Source organism: Pogoniulus pusillus, chromosome 14 (genome assembly GCF_015220805.1).
Source record: "Pogoniulus pusillus isolate bPogPus1 chromosome 14, bPogPus1.pri, whole genome shotgun sequence".
NCBI classification, from domain to species: domain Eukaryota; kingdom Metazoa; phylum Chordata; class Aves; order Piciformes; family Lybiidae; genus Pogoniulus; species Pogoniulus pusillus.
Window position 1 is genome coordinate 26,870,179 of NC_087277.1, and position 21,232 is coordinate 26,891,410.

The 21,232-nt window shown below is 41.2% G+C and overlaps 1 protein-coding gene across 7 annotated transcripts in view; it reads right to left on the reverse strand.

Moving 5' to 3' along the window:
• RUNX1T1 (RUNX1 partner transcriptional co-repressor 1) overlaps positions 1-21,232 on the reverse strand; it is a 267,591-nt gene that overhangs the window by 111,084 nt on the left and 135,275 nt on the right. For 2 of the 7 annotated variants that reach the window (XM_064154677.1, XM_064154676.1), the window contains exon 2: positions 3,938-4,111. The exons of 3 other annotated variants lie outside the window; for them this stretch is intronic. In XM_064154677.1, coding sequence (XP_064010747.1) covers positions 3,938-4,025 — 88 coding nt within the window. In that variant the 5' untranslated portion in view covers positions 4,026-4,111. Of the gene's footprint in view, positions 1-3,937; positions 4,112-16,594; positions 16,800-21,232 lie in introns of those variants that run through there. 2 more of the 7 variants (XM_064154678.1, XM_064154682.1) reach the window with 2 other exon arrangements.

Consider the following 21,232-nt stretch of genomic DNA (forward strand, 5'->3'; position numbering starts at 1 on the left):
TGGTGCACACGCCTTGCTGCTTGCTCAGGAAGAGAAGGGAAAGAGGCAAGAAATGGGTACGTTTGGGTAGCTGCTCCTCAGTCAGCCACTAAATATCCGAGGGAGGAAATGAACAGAGAGAAAGATGAGGTGAGGAATCTCCAGATGAATGTTTAGGTCGTCGCTCAAAATGAAAAAGATCCCGAAAAAGTATTTCAAATTTCCCCAATCAACTACCAGAAATACATCTATTAAGAGATAAAATTATCCTGGTCTAAGCATTATTGAGACAAAATTATCCTGGTTTAAGCAGTATTGAGACAAAATTATCCTGGTTTAAGCATTATTGAGACAAAATTATCCTAGTTTAAGCATTATTGAAGAGTCTTTTGTCTTACAAGATGGCCTAAATGACAGCATGCAGCATAAGAAAATGAAGGAGATGAAGAAGAAACAAGAAAAGGCAGGTGCTACCACCTATACACAGTTGAAAACCCTACACGGTCTGCTGCTCTATGGCTGACCTACTTTCTACACTCTTTAAAGGCTATTTAAACAAAAATGCCTTTTTTTTTTTTTTTTTCTCCTAAGGTAACACATTCCTATTTCTCTCTGAAAAATCCACAGAATACAATATTGGCTGAAAAGAGAAGAGCCCAGAAGAAAGGAGTACAAAAGCATGCCTGCTTGCCTGTGTTCAGCACAAAGAACATTAAATGAAAACAACTGGCACGCTGCCAAATTCCTATACAGGCAAAGAGATTCAAATAAATTGATTTCACGCATCACACTGACCTGGGATCAGTGAGCAGTGCTACAATACATTCACTGCTCCATGTGGGGCAAAGCCCATTAATGTTATCAGAGTCACAGCATATAATGAAGAGTGGGGGGAAAAGGACTGGAAAGAAAAAAAAAAAAAGAGAAAAAGAAGAAAAAGAACCCAAACTCTGCAAACTCAGGAGAAAGAAAACAAATCACACTGAAAAAAAAGGAACTTCAGCTCTATCTGGAATGCTTGGTTTCAGTTTACTAATAAATATATGGTGAGAGCTTGTCCTCTGCTCACCTTGAATGTTTGAAGGACTGTGTTTTCAAATTAAAATAAATACTGATGTCAGGCACACACTCCCCTTACACATGGTTGTTCTCAAACTCTGTTATTCTCCTGCAAATTTCCTCCCTTCCCCGTCCACCAGCATTTTATATAAATTATGGGTTATTTTCTTTGTACTTCAGAAGCTGAATTCCTGCCCAGGATACTCTCACTTGCTCAGAGAGTAAGCTGGAGATACCAGCCACTGCTCGCAACTGGTCCAAATCAACCTGATCTGCAGAGGGAAATGCTTTATTTGCAAGGCAGCAAGAAGCAGGGCCCCGGGGTTCCTTTGCAGAGTCACCCAGGCACGCTCCCCAGTCAGGAGGCATTCTCTCCAAACCAGAGTATTTCAGATTTCACTTTCTTACGACGTGTGAAGTAACCCGTGTGTGCCCTGAAGTCTCTTCTTGTCAGCCTGGCTTTGTTTTTCATTAAGATCCCTCACACTCCAATCAAGAGCAACACCAGCAAGCCACAGGTGTGCACCACATGAACAGATGAAAATCTGATTGTGAGCTGTGTAACGACAATTCACTGTCTATAATACACTTGTCCCCTTCTGCATCTGCTTTGTGTTAGGGGGGGGGGTTTATTCTTTCAATTTGCACTCTTTAAGATACATAGCTAAGCCAACAATTGTTTTGAGGACAAAGAAGGAAAGCAGGAAGAGAATAGTTTTCAAGAGCAAAAGATGGATGAGGATGCCAAAAAGGGATCTCAAAAGCATAAGCATAGGCAGGTAGTTTAATGCTACAAGGAGCCACTGCTTCAAGGAGGTGCCAAAGCCAAACATCTCTTTATTTTTGCCTTTTATTCCATTTTGATTTCAAGCAGCATATCAGATCTCCTTAGGCACAGCAAAGTCCATATTAAATTAAGCTCTAGGAGTGCTGGCCTCATCTCTCATCACTTATCTCAGTTTCAGTGTGGAGAAATGTTAATTTCTTAGCCATTTAAGAATACAATATTTTTATGTATCAGATGTAGGTACCTCACCCAGGCACTTCATTTCCAGTAAGCCCAATCTAAAGACCTAACTATTGCTAACCACCACTGACTGCTTTTCTCTTACTGAGATCTACAAAGCACTTTTGTGTTATCCTCCTCATCAAGGTGAAAACTACACAACAACAGCAGCTCTGTAAGTGTGTTATTAGAGGATGCGTTTTGGGTCTAAGGCTAGGTTGAGAGAACTGCACAGCAGAGAGAATCACTTGGTACAGAGTAACAATGGTAGAGATATGCCTGCACCTAGGTGCTACAGGCAGCCTGATTTGCCCAGTGCTTCGTGTGCTGTTTCCTCCCATTTATGAATATTTCAGTAGTACGACTAGATCATTTGGACTTCATAAAGATGAACTGAATTTCAGTCATATTAATTCCCTCTTCCTATAAAAATGAATAGTATTAGGAAACATGCCTTCCTCCCAAGTTGTAGGAAATTTCCATTATCTTGCACGTGCTCTGACAGCAATAAAGCACAATAAGCTCCCCATTAGTATGCCAGCACTGCGTGCTTCAGGCATGAAATCTTTAGTTTTACATTTATTTATTTCTTAAGCCCTTTATGACGACCCATATGGCAAAAGAAACCCACCAACAACCACGTGTACAAGCCACACAAGCACTTTGAAAAACACTGTAGTTAGGAAAAAAAAAAGAGTCACTCAGTCAGAAGCTATACACTGCTACACTAGCAAATCAAAAATGCAAGAAGCAGCTCTGCCAAGCTTATCCATTCTTTTCCAGTGCTGCCTGTGTACAGGCAGCTTCCAGAGAAGCATTTACTTGTTTTAAACTGAGCTAGGAAGTCGAATTAGAATGCAAATTCATTTTTAATAGGATTTAATTTTTTAAAAGCATGTTCACACTGGTGCACAAAACCTCAGCACCAGCTCCATGCTACAACACGATGTGCAGAGCCTCCTGCTGCTCTTTCAGCTGGGCTTCATCTCCTTTCTACACTCCACAATCAGGGCAGCATGGGCCGTGGCACTTTGGGTTGGGAGGTAAGTGATATGATCAAGGTTTAGCTGCCTGCAAAACTAACCAGAGTGTGGCCTAGACTACTCAGATACTCTTCCTTTTATTTTGATACCATACTCTGTCACACTCTATCAAAGTTACATCACAGGCAGAATGGTCCAGCACTGAGAAAGAATATCTGAGTGATGGAAAGCACTTCAAATCAGGTCAGTAGCTACTTGCCACCTAGACAAACCATTTCAAGAGTAAAAAAAAAAGCAGTGACAGTAAAGACTGAAATAACAGTTTTAGGATATCTAGAAGTTTTGTTCTGCCATAGCATATTTTTCAGCACAAAAAAAACCCCACCTAAACACTTGGCATGTAACAGCAGAAATACCCATTCTCATCTCGGTCAAATTTGTCATAGATTCCCAATGCAATGAGTTTACCAGAGGCTTTCACTAAATTACAAACACAATAATTTTGCAAATTGATTATAACTCTCCCTCAAAACCCTGTTGCAAATATTGTTCTGATCCACAGCTCAAGAAACTGAACATTATTGCTGTTTTCATAGCCCAGCCATGTAACATTTACATGCAACATAAAGAGCACATATGCCATCAAAACCACAAGAGCCACAGTTACAAATTTCACATATATGTATTTTTAAGCTAAGGAAGGTTTAGAAAAGTCATCACTGAGGGATTTTATTGGCATTGCTGTACTCCTCAGTGTTACCGAAGGGAAGACACCACCTTCATTGATTTAAGCAGACTCTTTAGAGGCTAAAGGGAAAGATTTATTTTTTTTTATTGCAGTTTACAGTCACTAAAAATAACTTCTAAAAGGTATGCACATTACAAAATCAAATATTTTTCTGTTCCTTACCTTGACAAAATTCAAAGTTCCCTTTTTTCCGGCAGTCACCTATCACTAAACTCAGTGCTCTCCAAGTGTTTCTTTTGACAGATATCATTCTCCACCAATCGCTCTGCTAATTTCCTCTTCCCTTTTTCTGACTGGGACAGATATTATGTTCACCAGCCCAGAGATCAATGTTTTCTATTGACAACAAATAATGAAGAAAAAAAAAAAGAGAGAGAGAAAAGAGAAAAAAAAAAAAAAAGAAAAAAGAAAAAAAAGAAGCACATATCACAGGCAGTTTGAAGCACCACACCCCTTCATTTGCATGATAATAGTAGTCCTTTAAATAAAAAGGTAAGACAGAAATGCTATCATTCTAAATCAGTTGCCCATATTTTCTTAGTTAATAGACAGCAGTACTTTAAAACCGTATTCATTCTTCGACAAAGGCTATTTCAGAAGTTGCTCGTTTAAAACAGTTGACATACAAAGGGCAACAAAGCAAAGGCAGCCTGTACTCTACCACAAAGCCAACTGAGTTCTGTTAAAATGCTTGGGATTAAATACATTCATATAACATGAAATAGTACATACTTTACCTGGTTCAAGGGAAGCTTTAGAGGACTATTTATTAAATGAACATGGGTATGGAAAATAGAGACCTTGCAAGTACACATCACTACACTAATTTGCTAAGTTGCAAGGGCAAATACATTTAAACAAAGGGAGATCAGAAAGCTATTGATATATTTACAAATCATTCTCCCACTTCTGAAAAGGCAATTTCCCTCCCACTCCTCCAACACCTACCAAAAGTGTTTATTTGGGCTACACACTTTGTTATTTGTAGGAGTCTGTATTGTAGCATTGTCAGTTTTTCCAAGACATTAATATGCTTTTCAGGGGGTTGCAATCATGCCAAGGCAGAAGGATTTCCAGAGCCAGGCACACACAGTTACATACATGCTTCAATCCACTATTCGGGTATTTGGGGACGTAGAGTTAAGCATGCATAAGGATCTGGTCACAGCTGCATGCATCTAACAGAGAACTCAGCCCTAACCCTCTCTTGGACTAGACCTTACTGCAAAAATGTACTGCCCAGGGGCATTTGCAAGAGATCACGTCTGTGTTTGTGCTAGAAACTGCAATCTTTCCCACTAACAAGCACCCTCCTCAAATCTAAACAAACCTTCCCAATTTAAGATTACAGAACAAAGGAGTTCACCACTCAAAATTCTTTCTTTCCCCTGTTCGTGGTCGGATGTTACCCCGCAGCCCTGACACAAGCTAAAATTCTGTTGATTTCAGTGAAAATGAGAGGCATGGAGGGACTGCAGGACTCTACCCAACCATGAAGCTTTCAGCATGCCGCAATCATCTTTGGCATTTGGAAAACAACCTCCAAAATGCGGTTAGGACTCTCCAACTTGGGTGTAATAACTACTTTTCTAACGTGGTTTTTACTTTGTATGAAATCGACTAGTTGTCACTATGTCCTTACATAAGCAACACCTTTACCTCGCAGTTGCACCTCCTCCTGACTGGTGTGGTTTCCAGTTGTCCAGATGTTTGCATAACACATTTCCATAAACATATACAACAGTCTCTAAACTCACACCCCTACCAAAGCTGAAAACCCCTTCCCTGACCAAGTGGCTCCATCAATTACACTGAGATCATTAGAACATGAAGTTTTCTACCAAGCGACGATAGCGCAATCTGGTTGAAATATGGACTTACAGCGGAACGTTAAATTAACATCATATTTTGGATCCAGAATTGCACACCACAGCCATCTGCAGAGATGCATTCATGTTTTGCTAACCTTTACTAATTTGACCACTAGAAATAATTATGATCAAATATGTTAAATGATGTACAGATGACCTTTGGAGTTCCCTTCCAACCCAAAGCGTTTTATGTAATGCAATGCTTCCATATTTTTGTCTGCTGCATAGCATAGTTCTTTTTTTTCATGGCTGCTAAAAGAAATTTAAACCTCTTACTGGAAAGAAGAAGAAGAAGAAAAAAAATTTCTTACTCAGGAAAAAAAAAAAAAAGAAGAAGGAAAAAAAATGTTCTTACTCAGGAAAAAAAACAAAAACCAAAGTACCCATCTGTCGTCTACAATGAAGACATCACTTTAACTTACTACTCTTTCCTTTGTTTCTGCCCCACGTTCATTTTCTCTACATGCCACATTTTTCCAAAGTGATGGATGCATCCTGCTATACCCATTCCACGCTAATCTCCTTTCTTACATTTATTTTTGCCTCCTGAATTGTCTACTGCTGCCGTTACTCGCATGGACACGCGGGATTGTCTAAAGCCTGAACTTCACTCCAAGCAAAATGCCTCAAACAATTTGTAGCCTACAAGAGCGTTATAAAAAAAGGATCAACATGTTGTATTACCATGGAAATTGTGGAAAACATACTTTCCCAAACAAATATTACTTTTTCTCAATGGTATGAAGTAATGAAAACCACATGTGCAAATCTGCGATCCGTGCAGTAGTTCAAGCTGCAGCTAATAGAAAATACAGAGAGTGAACTCTGCCATATAAAGGATTCTTGTTACAGAAATATAATGTGAAAACCAGATGCAGACAGAAAACCTTAATCACAGATGGGAATGTAATCACTGGCACACAGAATACTTTTTTGATCAATCTCAACCATATGAGAAATGTATTTATTTTCCAAGGAATGCAATAACTTGAGAGAGTCTTCTATTTGAATTCAGTTAACCTCATATTCACAGTGCTTTTATCTTATGTGTGGAGAGAAGGGGGATATAACCTGAGCCAAGACTCTTAGAAGAGCCATTGGCCCTGGCAAGTAATTCTTGTATCAGCTTATCTTCCAAGGAATTAATAGGATGTAAAGACTACAAATATCAGTATCAGCCTCAAAAGAAATCAACCAGTATTGCACTCCCTGGTTATTGCCTAGAAATCCCTTCATCACCTAAGCACTTCTCTGGTTAGATTTTACCCTTAATACATGTTTCTTTAGAGATGCAATGCAAAGTGCCACGTTCTGCAAATCAGACCCGGAGTCCTGCACCAAAGGATATCCCTACTCCAGAAAAGCTGCAAAGTCATCAGTTCAAAGCTGAGTTTGCCTCAGGCTTCCTTCTAAATGCTGGAAGTCCCTGTGAGTGCCCTCTACCCACAGAGCTTGTGGGTGTCACAGTAAACAAAGGACAGCATCCCACTGCAGGTATCCAGTTACATCAAGGATCTGAATGGCTTTCTACCAACTACCCAGAACAAGGTCACCATTGCTGGTAATGCTTCTGCCTAAATTTTAGGAGATAGAAATACTTCATCAGTAGCAAATTCCTCATGCAACACGTGGCAATTGCCATTAAAATAATAAAAAAATCAGGTTCAGAATGCAGGTCACCAATGTGCTGCCAACAGAACCTTCTTATAGTGGTACAAAGCAGCCACACTCTTACAGCTTGTGGGACAATTCATGGCAGATTTACAGTTGCCTAGATGAAATTTATGCCTGCTGACTGAAAATTGCAATATATATTTTAAAAAAGAAACAAGAAAGAAATAAGTGAAAGAAGAAAAAGAAGGGAGGGAGGGAAGGGAGATAGGATGAGATAGAAGAGCTAGGCAGTAGAACCTCAGAAAGCTAAAGCATTGAGAGATGACAGACCTTCAGGCCCCGGGGTCGTTTGCTTCCTAGCAGTCCCCGGTCCCTGCTGTACCCTTCTCCTGAAGTACCCATTCTACCCAAGAATACCACACTGCATGCCACTGTGAGTTTGTGATGGTAACCCAAAGCTGGTATCACTGATTTAAATAGTACTAGATAACAAAAACCACAATGACTTTGTAGCTGTTACACTGGAGGGGAGAGAGGTTGACAAAGCCTTTGATGGGCACAGGGTAGGCAGATTCTCCTTCTCCCTTACAGCCTTTATGTCTCATTACCATCATCCCATTTTAGGTATCTGCAGTAAGAAGACAGTCTCTTGGGTACTCTACCACTGCACTCCAGCAATAGCTCAGCACAGGTGCTTATCAGATGAGTTCTGCTGGAGTCCCTGTAAAATTCTTCCTTAATTGAAAGCCTGTGTGATAGGTGAAATTTGAAGTCGATTACTTGGCTTTTTCCCCCTCGTGTTAACAACTAGCAAACTATTTGATGAAAATACTTTGATTCCACCACTGCAACAAAAGTTTCTTAAACCATCTTCTCTCTTCTGCCATTTCATTTTACATTTCTGAGACTGTGGCATCAGTAGTGCAGAAGTCACCATTTAACACTGAAGTAAAACAGGCTGGATATGCTTGTCTTAGTTCTAAACAAGCGTGCCTAGATTAATAATAAACTCTGGCCAGATATAGAAATTTGCCTTTTTTTTTTTTCCCATATAGCAGCATCATCCTGTGTGTAGAGTGCTAAAAATGGGAGTGAAATCTTCCAGCTGTAAAACAGTTCCATGTGACAAAACAGAGAGGGATCCTGAAAACTCCCACTTCATGTCATGTGCGAGCGTGTGTGCCTGTGTCTTTTTTTTCCCCCCCTCTCATCTAATTTCATCTGTGAGAGTCTGTCCCTAGAGGACAAGAGAAGAGAGAACCAATTATATCCAGAGGTTGGTTTCTCCAAAATGAAGGCATCTGTTCCATGCCAACGACTTCCACATGGAAGAAAAACACAACTTTGAAGGCATCTGCGTTTATGGTTGACAGTCGCAGATCTTAGGGTCTACTGTAATTGCCCAGCTGCAAACATGATTTGGATGCTGCTGTTGTCAGCTGATCTCCTTGCACTGAAAAGAGGAGAGCTTAAATAGCAAATAGCTGGATAAAAATCAAGATTTTCTTCCAGAATGCTGACACCTTTTCCCTCTTCTGAAGAGACATGCCAAAGTGTTTTTTTAAAACAAACATTTCAGGAAATAGTCTGCTTTAAAACGTTATACTTTAAATAACATGCAAGCCTGAGCACAAGGTGCTCATTATTTTTTAGCATTTCAGGCTGGCATTTTGTACAAGTGATTCAGAATTTGGCATGATTCACCAGCCACATAACCCTGCAGCCCACCTTATTTAGGTAAGTAGCCCCAGTAAAACCAAGAACACACCTTAGCAGCCTAATATTTTCACCCAAAAGGCATATGGCAGGTAAATAATTAGCATGATACCTCTTACGTGAGTTGCTATGTTCCAAGAGACACTTAAATAAACATCAGTGGTAGTTTCAGAACCTAGCTTGCAGCATTGGACGTGACATCTGCAGCCAGGTAATTCAGCAATGCTGTGTGCCCTCTCCTTTAAAATAATCAAGCAGTGAGGAGTCATCCAAATTGTAAGACCCCAATGGATCTTCTGAAGCACAGCAGTGAGTGCCATGTAGGGGTCCAAGACTAGAGACAGTGCAGTTGCAACAAAGGCAATTGAAACTCAGCTGGCTTAAGCAGAAAATGCATTTGCATTCCCCATCCTCTATTCACCAGCTAAAAGTGGATCACAATTTCCAGAAATATTTCATAGCCATTGTCAGCTTTTGTAGTTTTCTCACTTAAGACTTCTAGCAATAGCTTGAAAGAAAGAAGACACTCTATGTTAGGAAAATGCCTTTTAATCTTTTTGTTTGGTTTTGTTTGCTTAATAAAAATCTTTTGTTACTCTGTTGGATTCCAGCTGCAATCCTGCAGTCAACTACTCTGCAGCACTGGTGTTCAGCCATTCCAGCCAGGTAGCCACAGAGCTTCGGAAGCACAGGAAGATTCCTACGCAGTTTCCCTTGCCTGACACATACCTCAAATTATTATGAACATATGAAGCAGTGAACCTGGAGGGACACAGTAGGCCTGACACTTCCTGACCACTTCTGAATTGCCTCCAGGAAGGACAAGAGTTGGGAACGAGGACAATTAACACAGCCACCTGCTTCCTGTGACCTCCTGGGGAGCAGACATGGACACTGATGACTTGCTTTGGCAGTGTCTCTGAGGTCCTGCCCATCCTTCTCTTCCCAGAGAAGCTAAGGGGATAATAAAAACAATAGCAACCAATAATAGCTCTGTAAGAGAAGGTAACGTTTAGGCCTGGATTTCAAAACAAGAAAGACAGCAAGACAAGGAAGGCAAGAAAGATCAAGAAAGAAAGACAAGAAAGATGGAGAGAGAGAGGGGGAGAGGGAGAGAGAAAATTAGCATTAAAACACACCCATGTGAAGAGGATGGGGAGAATACATCTCAGAACATGGAAGGGAAATTATATATTGATTCACTCTTTAAAACTACTGTAGCTGTTTACTACAGCTATACACTTCCCTGGAAAATTTTGGAGCTGGCAGCTGGCTTAAACACAAGTTTAACAGAGCTCTTGGAATACAGACGTTGAGAATCTCAGCTCCAGGGACTCTCAAGAGAAAGCTTTGAGAGTATTCTTACAGAAGGAATAGACTGTGTCTCTCCTTTATATGTAAGTCTTTCAGGTAAGTCTATCATTTACAATTCAAAGAGAAATACTTACTCCACATTCAGACCTGCACCAGCTCACTTAATCTTACATGAGGCAATGTCATTAGAGCTATATAGGGACCCAAGTCTCAGAATCAATCCAACAAAGTATTGCTAGGATCACAGAAGTGAGATGGGAGCACAGAAAGCCTCAAGGTCCAGATCTTCAAGCTGGTGTTCAGACCACAGAAACACCATCTTGAGTAAGAAATGGGCATGTGATTACGATGGAAGATCTGAGCTGCAGTACTTCCATTCATGTTTACAAGCTCTGGTGAGCCATTGAGTTGCATTAATTTATCATGATGCACAAAAAAGGCACGGAGCACCCAGAAACTGAGCTAGGCTGTTCAGGTCAGCACCTGGTCTCCTTGCTCATCTGCCACAGATTTTATACAGGTTGCACGTTGTTTTTCCAGTATTAAGTGGCTTGCCAACAAGCTTTAAAAATAATAAATACTACAGTCATGAAACAGCTTTTTCTTAATGGTTCCTAGAATTCAGTGACTTCACTCACTAAACCCTTTTCTATAACACTAGTCTTAAATACTTTTAGCAATGGCACCATTAAAATAAAATAAAAAATAATCCTGGCACTACCATCCATTGAAAGCACACCCACAGGTGCCATTACTCCTGAATTTCTTGGCAGCTTTCTCTAGCACCGCTATGCTTTAATGGCTCTGGCAACAAACCCCACCTGGATGCCATTGAAAGCACTCCTTTGGAACACTCTTCCCAAATATCATTTGTAGCAGCATCATTCTGTCTCCTTTGTTGCATCCTAATCATCTTGTTTTCTGGCAATAGACTTATCTCTGTCAACACCTGAGATGGTCTGGGGTATCTTTCTTCCTAAACTTGTCTAATACATGTGTAATTCAAAGTTGGAGTGCATTTCACAAGAAGATTTCAGAACAGCATCTTTGCTGCTCAGGCTGGGTGTTCTTTCAGCTTTAAAATTCATTGTATCACATCCCAGTAACACAAACATGACCAAACAAACAGGAAAGCAAAACCCAAGGACAAAACCCTACATAATTTAACATGGATTGAGACTACCAGAAGAAATATACAAACTGACTCAATGTGTCACTCAACTAGTCATGCCAGCATGAAGAATCAGCATCTTGATACTGTTGTTACAGAACCGAAGGAAACAAAACACAGAAAATGTTTTCTGGAAAACAAATAACTATGGAAAAAGGTGGAGAAGTTTTGGGGATTGGGTAGTTGTTGGGTTTTTTTCCCCAAGCTATTTAAAATGACACCTGGACTACAACCAAAAGGAGCACCTGCATGGTCATCATCAGTAATCAAAAACATAGAGACAGCAGGTCTTCAAATAAAAGGAACCACAACAGAAAATGGCTACTGATAATGACTACTCTTTATGCAAATTGTATATTAACATCCAACAAGGCAGCCACACATAAGCCTCTTAGAGCTGTAAATGTAACTACAGTCTTGTACAATTTGTAATGGTCATGCAACTGTCTCCCCAGACGCTCATCAAAATTCCTGGGTTTTACTCACTACATCAACCTAGCTTTTCATAAATAATATCTATTTTATGATCTGCCACTCTGTGCAGATTAATTCCACTCCACTAGGTGGAGTCTTCTGTCTTTCCAGACTGCAACCTAATTTCCCAAAGAATCCATCATTATCCTCTATGAGATTTGGATATTTGCTGTATTGCAAGCACCACCCTCTACCTGTCTTGATGGACAGAGAAATGGCAATGAACCAAACACCTTCTTGAAATGACTGAAAAAGTCATGAGCTATCCCATGGAGATCCTGTATCAGCACCTTGCAATATGGGATCATTCAGGAATACTGTTGCTGGACAAATCAGCTGTGCTTTTACTATGACTACATTCAGTAAATAACTCTGAAAACAAATATTTGTTAAGTCATCGTATCGCTCATGCCCCAAAACTACATGTAAACAAAACCAAGTTGCTGAACTTCTTTTGAACTCTTTGTCTGCATTCAGAAATATTTTTAATACCTTGGATGCCCTTCCTTTCCAGGCATCCAAAAATGTGTTACAGAAAATGAAAGAGAGTATGAAGGAATTTCCTTCCATATTCACATTTCCATTCACAATCATTGGAGTTAAATATGGTAGCTATTCAACAGAAACAGCAAAACTCCATCCCCCCCAAAAAAATCTCACAGCCAAAGCAAAAAGTCCCTTGGTTTAACAACTCTTCAGGTAGACAGCATCACAGTATTTCCACTAACATGCTACCACAGAGCATCTCCTCAGCAGTTTCTGTGATCAGAAAGCTCCACGCAGGCATCAAGCACTAACAGGAGGCTCCTCGAAGCTCTCACATCCCCGGGTCAGAGACGTAGGGCTCCTCAGCACAGCTCCTGCTGTTGGCAGCTATCACAAGCTATTTAAGGCTACAGACATTTTGCCCCCATCGGCCGTGGGTTTGGTAATATTTACTTCTCCTACATATGTCTAGAACTATGTATACGTCCCACAGAAGGTGAGGTTTAACAGGGTTAGCTTTGCTGGGAAAAAGAAGGTTTGGAGGAAAGGAAACAACTTTCATGTTTAGAAGATTTGAATCTAGTGACTGTCACAGGATGTAAACAATTTTCTGGGGAGGGAGGCTTTTTGTTATGTTTCAGGAGTGCAGACTTTTGGATAAAATCTGTATAAATAATCATCCTTCTGCCAGTCAACATCAATTTATGCACGTGCGCACACGGGTATGCTTAGAAACTCTGAAGTAGACATGCCACAGGCTCCTAGCCAACCTACCAAGAACATGCATCTCACACAAAATCCATTCTGTACTTAAATTGCAGTTTTATTGGACTTTAATTGTTTCTGATATGTATATCTTTTTGAGGAAAATCCCCCTTAAGGAGGTCAAAAGCTTACAAATCCAATTGCAAAACCAAACACAAGCATCAGCAAGGCCCTTTCCCACACAGACACCTGCCAAAAAGTAAATCAGTTCCTGACTACTAGATCAGAACCCAAGAGCTAAAATCCATTCTGATATTAAAACCAGTAATTCTCTCTGTTGAGATAAGTATGTAAAAATTCCTTTCATTCTGCACATTTACTCATCTTTATGTACACAGGGCTCTATAACAGTGAATTATCACTTCTTCATTTACATCCCTATTTATAAAATTTGAGCAAACACATCCCCTTTTCATTAGATTTTTTTTGTTTTAATTAAAAAGCATTATTGTTGTTTTCTCTAGAGATGTCTCTGATAGAATATTTATGCTCTACTAATGCTGTGCTTGCCAGGTTCGTAAAAACTCACTTGGATTTAGCAGCTCCACAGCAGAGAATATTTTTATACATACATTCATCCTTTCATTTGCCATTAAAAAAGCTACTCCAAAGGCCTCATTAACCAAACTGTCCTTGACAAGCCTAAACTTACAACTTGCAGGTATAGCAAGAATGAGAAAAGCCAAAGAATGCTCTGCCACGCTCTGCACATCCTCAACTTTGCGCGAGGTCCTTACTAATAGGTAGAGCTATACTGCTGCAATGGGGAAGCAGCCACTCGTCGTTTTAAGCTACAGTCATGGTTTACTAATAAAATAATGTAAAAGTACAAGTTAAATCCATTTACCAATACAGTGACATTCAGCCAGCCTGTGCCGTTTTTACAGTCCAAACAGATATGGCCCTAATTGCATAATGCCATTTTATCTGCTGAAGATAAAAGTGCCGATAAACAAAAATGCACATTAGGCAGGAGATTTTTTCAGAATAGATTTTTTTTTTTTTAATAACCCACTTGCATTAACAAAAGATTGCAATGGCTTCCAAATTATAGGGTGTTATTTTTAGTGGAAGTAGTTCAATATTCATATTGGAGCAGATGTAGCAGTTTAACAAAAACAGCTCTTCAAATCCTGCGCAAATTGAAAACAGGGAAACTGATTGCATTTTCTCTTATCACTTTCCTTTTCTGAATTGACACTTTTGGCCTTCTGAAAATTTACACATGGCTTTCATCTCAACAGCACCTGCTGATCAAACAGAAACCTAACATTTTGACAAAAATGGTATAAAGGACTAGTTTTCTCTTTATCGTCTTAAAGGACATCAGCAGTCCACTTGATGGCAACAATTGCTGAGTAGATGGCACACTCAGAACACATTTTGTATTTTCATTACACTTACTTGTAAAAATCAGTTAAATTACTAGCGGCTCTTTCAGATTAGCTCTTTGTCTGTCTTAAATTAATTTCAATCTCTACCTCTGCCTAACCCTGATGAGTTTCATTCTACAGTCAGCTAGATTTTAAAGAAGATCTGAAAGCCTTTGAAATAAGGAGACACATTATATGTTCTGCAGCCAGTGGGGTCTTCTTTATTTATACACTTATATGCAATCATATAAATTCATATATACAATTACGTATACATACACATGTATTGCCCAGATATATCTTTTCACACTGCTTGTACTAAGGAAGAACACGTATGTGTGTAAATAAGTATCAATTTGCTATAGTCTCACTGCATTGAATTCCCTCAGCACTGTTGGTAGAGCACGCTGAGAGGGGAGAAATTCAAAATGCATTGATTTATTTTAAAGTTATTTGTTTCCTTGCAATCTTCAGACTGAGAGAAGGTCTAGCAGGTGCTCTGGAACTTGGGCATCAAGATCAGCTTGAGATGCTGCCACTGGCAAACAACACAAGCATGCAAACAGCACAATCTGAAGTCCTTTGGCTCCCGCAAAAGTTTACAGTATCATGTATATAAAATACAAAACATAAGTACCTTGTTATCCTGCCAGCTTCAGAGCACAGCAGCAGGTAACAAGGACCATCTTCCCTTGTACATAATTCTAGGTGTAATTAAAGATACTCCTGAAACCTGCTACGTGTCAGCTTCTTAAGTGATAGAGCCCTAACCCTTCTGAAGTACTATGCTGCCATCCATTACCATTCTGCTTCAGTGATAAGGTAACCTGAAGGCAGAGATGACATACAGTAATATATGTGCCACTCCAGACAGTTGGTTCGTGAATTTCAGTGTTTCATCATGCTCACTGAGGCAATCGCAAACCTGAAATGTCAATATGTTCAGTCAATGGAAGTAAAATAATGGGGCTCTATTGTCTTACCCTATCGATCTGGTGCTGTCAACATGAATACATGCCCCCCTGGCTTTAAACAAATTTTAATTAGGCTTTCAGTTACCAGGTCATATCTATATATCCATCTGCGCAAACACCTGGCAAAGTGAAACTGCAACATAAATATTTCAAACTTTTAAATATATCTTAAAGGTAACTGTTTAACGTTGCTTTAAGATGTGCTCACCGATAAAGCCGCCTGCTAAGGCGGGTGTGTGTGCCCGCACTTAGCATGCAAGTCATCTTCAGCTGGGGAAGACTGAAAAAATCACCATCAGAAGAAAACAAACAAACAAAAAAACCTCCACAGGCACACCAGGGGGGAAAAAAAAGGGGGGGGGGGGGGGGGGAGGGGGGGAGGGAGGTCACTTTTCCTAAAGCCACTGCCATTCTCCGCGGGGATTTTGGAAGCTAAGCGCCGACACTGAAACCACGCCGACACTCACACTGACAGGGGGGTGCCCGCATGCCGGGGCGTGACAGCCCGCTCCTGTCAGCGCCCCAGACGGGAAAGCCTGGCTTGCGGGAAGGCGAACCGCCCCGTCAAGCCCAGCCCAGCTCAGCCAGAAGAATTCCGCGCTTCACCTTGGCCCCAGCCGCCGCTCCGCTCCAGCGCGGGGGCTCTCCCGCCCCTCTGCGCATTTTCCTCCCGTCCCGTGAAACACCCAGACAAGCGCTTCCCTCCTCCCGCCACAGCGTTTAAAGCAGGGTCTTCTCAGAAACCTATTGTTCTCCGGCCACCTCCTCCCTCCCCACGGCGAGACCGGCGGGCGAGTATCTCTCTGCTCTCCCCAGCGTGGCCCGGGGCAAGGAGCGCCCAGGCCGCGGCCGCCCCATGCACAACAAAAGGCAGATCCCTTCTCCCTGCCAGCTAATCTCTGCCTGTAAATCCCCCGCCCGCTACGGGGGGCAGATAAGAGCTTGCATCTTCACTTCTCCCTGCTCCTATCGACTTGTGCAGCGCCGAAGAGACCTGGGCGACGAGAAGCGTCCCCGGCTCCTGCCTGCCAGCCTCTGCCCGAACCGCGGGTGGAGATTACCTTCCGGCGGAGGGAGGGAAGGAGGCGCCGGCGCGGCCCGGGCTTTGTGCGCCTTACACGCCTCGCAGCTTATCTGCGGCGCAAGGACGGCACATCGCGCATCCGTGGCCCCGCCGGCGCGGGGGGAGCGGACCGGCGGTGTGCATCGGGGCGATTACGGTATCAGCACGGCCCAGGTGGAGGCCGGAGGAGACACGGCGGGTGTGAAGGAGTGGGGTTGGGGCGGCGCGGCGCGGCCCGGGGTCCCTGGGGAGGCCGCGCCCGGCATGCGGAGAGGCGCCACCTCCGCGCCGCCCACTGGGTGAGAAGGCGGCGGCTCCCTGATCTGCGCTTCTGCCTGAGCAGGTAGACGTCCCACCCGGCTCTGGCCCTGAAAGTTGCTCCGAAACCTCCCCGGGATAAAAACCCTGCCAGAGATCAAGCAGAACACAGCGCTGGCTCTCCCGAGATCCCTCACCTGAACTCACCTCCATTTCCACAGACTATACCTGCATTCCCCACAGAACACTATGGCTCTTGGCCCAGAAAGATCCTGGCTCAGAAATTTCCTGGCCCACCGTGGTCAAGAGATGTACAGACTCCAGGTCCGACCTACTCCCACTCGCTCAGCCTTGCCAGGGGCAGGAGAGTCTGAACATAACATTGCAGTTACAAACAGTGACATCAGTCACTAGAGATTGAAAGATAAGCCAGAGTAAGTGCCTACACTTAACAGTTCAAGCTTCTGGGAAAACAGAGGGGTTTTTAAATGAGATTCTTTAGAGCACTGGGTTATCACGAGGTATAGGGAAGGGAAGCAGCAGAGCAGCCCAGTCTGCTTACCATGAGCACAGGCAGCAGAATGGCTACACCAGCAGCCCCAGGTTGCCAAGTGAACTCTCTGTGTTAAAAGTTTAAGATGTCTCTCCTTAGGAATCAACATTTATTTGTTAAGGAAACGTTCCCACTGCACATCTGCAGAGGAGCACCGGGAAAGCTGGGCTGAGGACAATGACAGCATGCTGCAGTGAGACAGGCATTGTTTGGCTCAGGACTCCTTCCAAAATCACTTGTCCAAGATAGCAGTATTTTTTTTCCACAAGAAAAGAAATAAAGGGAGTTTGACACATAATACAAAGTGAAAACCAGAACCTAGATGGGGGAAGGGAATGTGTGTGAAAATCCTGTCACAGCAATGAATGTCAGATAAAAAGGGGTCTGTCACAAATCCTCCACTAATCCAATAATGTGGAAACCTCTTGGTATCACTGAGACATAGCACAAGGTGGTTGTTGTTGTTGTTATTATTATAATTACTATTCAGAATCTATTCTATGTGTTTAGCCTTAGAATAAGGCAGCAGTTTGGCAAATTTTCCTATCACAAAACCGAGACTTTGAGTTTTTATTACAGCAAACTGATTTTCACATGTCAAATTTACTATGCATTCCTCAACTGGTATTTTTACCCTGAAGAAGAACCACTTCTCCCTCCACTTCCTCACAGTTGTCAGTTGTGTGACAACCATATTTAGGAGTAATCAGACAGGTCATATTACAAAAGTTAGTCAACTCACTTGAAACCTTAGCTCCTAAACTCAATGGTATGTTTTATGCATTTCTAAAGTGTCTTTAATTCATTCAACCTGCAAGGCATCACAGAGCTTTCTCTCTGCATATGTTCCTTCAAAATAGTATGTACAAATGAGAGATTGCTCTTTATAAGGGTTTTTGTTACAGAATTTTTTTTCCCTTTGAAACACATACTTATTTCATGAACTAATTTAAGATCCATCAGATTCTCATCTTGCAGAGCCACCATGTGTGTCCTGTGTCTATGTTGGCCATTTCCACAAGCAGTTTTACTGCTCGTATTGCAATTCTCTAAAGAACTAATCTGGGATCCTTCCTAATGTAAACATTTTGCTGTGAAAACACGTTTTCAAATAAAGCAATGTGTGTTAATAAAATAAATACAATCAGAGTATAAATGTGTAACAGAAGTGGCATTCCATAAGCACAGCTGTCTCAAAGTCCAAGCTGCAGGCTAGAAATCTTAATTTCAACTGACTCTCTCTTAATAATGGGTTACCTTCCTATAAAGCATGAAGTCCATCTGCCCCAGGCAGATAAGTTTTGAAGCATTAAAACAGATAAAAATCTAACATTTTCTTTCTTGCATTGAATATGTGAATTCTAGTGTGCTATAATGTGAGAATTCCAACATATGACCATTATGGCATAATATCTCATAGCTCAGCTTGTCATTACTTCACTTGTAATTCTTATGTTAATTATGTTCATAATTACTGTAAACAGATGTGGCAGAAATTCATGTGACCTTTTACTGCAGAATACATTTTGCACTCTTTCTGCCCCCTTTTTTTTTAAAGCAACATAATGTTAAACCAGAGAAACTACTTGTGACATGTTCTGCATGTATGTGTGTACACATTTAACAAGGAACCATTTCTACCTAATAATATGTCAGCCAAAGGACCACCTTGACATGAAAGCAGTATTAGTAACTGAGAAGTCTACCCTAAAACATATCTCTAAAAAGACTGTACTTACAGTGAACCTTTTTGACTAAGTCTAGTTAAAACCACCACTGAAGCCTAGGACTTAAATGGAGTGCTGCATTTTTATTCAGCACCTTTGTTAATGCAGCAGGATTCTGCTTTACAACTACAAGTACATGACAGCCATACAGCAATTTACTTTACTCACAGCCCTACCATCACCGTCTGTACACAAAACACATTTACAATAAAATCACTATGGATTTCATTAAGAGGAAGCCTACTCGAATTTCATTTCTTTGGACCTAATCTATAATTAGTGTGGACAGACAGGTGCAAACCCTTCTCCTCTACAGATGGCCACTGGAAATGGTGCAAAATAGCTCCTTCTGTTTAAACACCACACAGATAACCTGCTCTGCTCTTATCACTTACAATTACCTCCATTATACTGAACTAATGTTTACTTTAATAAAATGTCCACTGTTCTCTAAATGTTATTTAGAAACTTTCATATCGATGGCAGGAAAAAGAAAAAAAAAAAAAAGGAGTATGGAAGTCAATGTCTTTCAGATGAAAATACTTTTTTTGATGGGAAAAAAAAAGCGCCTTTTAAAGAGACTTTGATTTTACATCTGCTGAGCATTTTTCTTCATCCACAAAACCACACAGTATACTACTTCCTGATGTCTTTACACTGTTGTATATTAAAGTAATCAAGTTTATAGTAAATAAGAACACAGCAACTGTGATTCTAAAACAGTTCTTCACAAAGGAACATCTATGTCAAAACCCAAGACCCTTTACATTAGAAGTTCAGTTTTGAAACTAACTCATATAGGTCTTTTATGTCAAAGAAGGTGAAGAAAGTGCCAATGCTTTATGAATCTACATTCTCACTACTTATGTTAAATTCAGTGTCAGCTTGAACTTTTATAAATATTATAGGTTGCTATTAAAGTCGGTATGAAAAAGAGCTGTCTGCTACTAACTACACAGATCAAAGTTTTTTTTTTTAATTTATTCATTAATCATTTTCTTTTTACATTTCTTTAGTCAAACCACAAGAAATAAGCCCTTCACAACACAAAAGTCACGTTTTATTTCAGCCGATAAGGCTTCTTGATCTCTGCATGCAACTTAAGTTTCTACAGAACAAAGAACCAAGCTCTTCTCCCTAGCCCCCTCCCCGGTCCAAAATATCTGAAGCTCCTGCAATAGCAACATACTAACAGCCTTATTCGATTTGCTAAAGATTTAATGGTAATGGACTGTGGCAAGTGGATTTGAAAGATGAAAATGACAATTGTTAGCCCTTTGCATCAGCCCAAAACAGATGCCCCGTTTCACCCAAAGTGTCTGTCAACCAGGAGTTTGTAGTCTGCACAGTACCTCAGTGAAGTGAGCTTCGCATTCAATGCCTGTCGTCTGAAGTTCATTTCAGAGAAGTGAGAAACAGGATTTGACAGAGAAGAATGTCCTGAACCAACTAACCACTGGCCAGCACTCCAGGTGGAGCTATTTTGCTCCCCATTATTCTATAAACAATACTTCCACTATAAAACTCTATGTGCACACAGGCATACAAAGTGTTAAGCATATACAGATGAGAGACGCCGTGTGATGTTTTACTGATCCATTATTTGGGCACGAAACGAGTTAACATTAAGGTGGTCAAAAATGGTAGAAGGCAACGTTTTACTTAAAAAGATTTTGGAAACTATTTAAAAGCTCAAAGCCTTTGAAGAAAAACAACTTGTGTAGCAGTTGCCAGGAAGCAGTGACCTAACACTGCTGTCTGCATTCCATTACAAACAGAATGGTTCTTGTCTCCTACAGCATGTTCAACCCAGCCGCTCAGCCTCCTGCAAGCCCGGGCCGAAGGAAGAAGTCCTGCCATCATCTCCTGTACGCCTCCGCCTGGCTCCAGTTTGCCAGAAACATCAACAGATTTAAGAGTGGGTTGGGTTTTCGGTGGGGTCTGGGGTTTTCTCGTGCTGCTACGTGGTTGAGCTTCCCATGACAGCAAAGAAAAATGGCTCATGAATTGAAACTGCAGGCAATCATATTAAGGGTCCAGACAAATTAAAACTGACCTTGCAAAAGTTGCTAATTCTCAAATAAAGTGTAACTTCCTC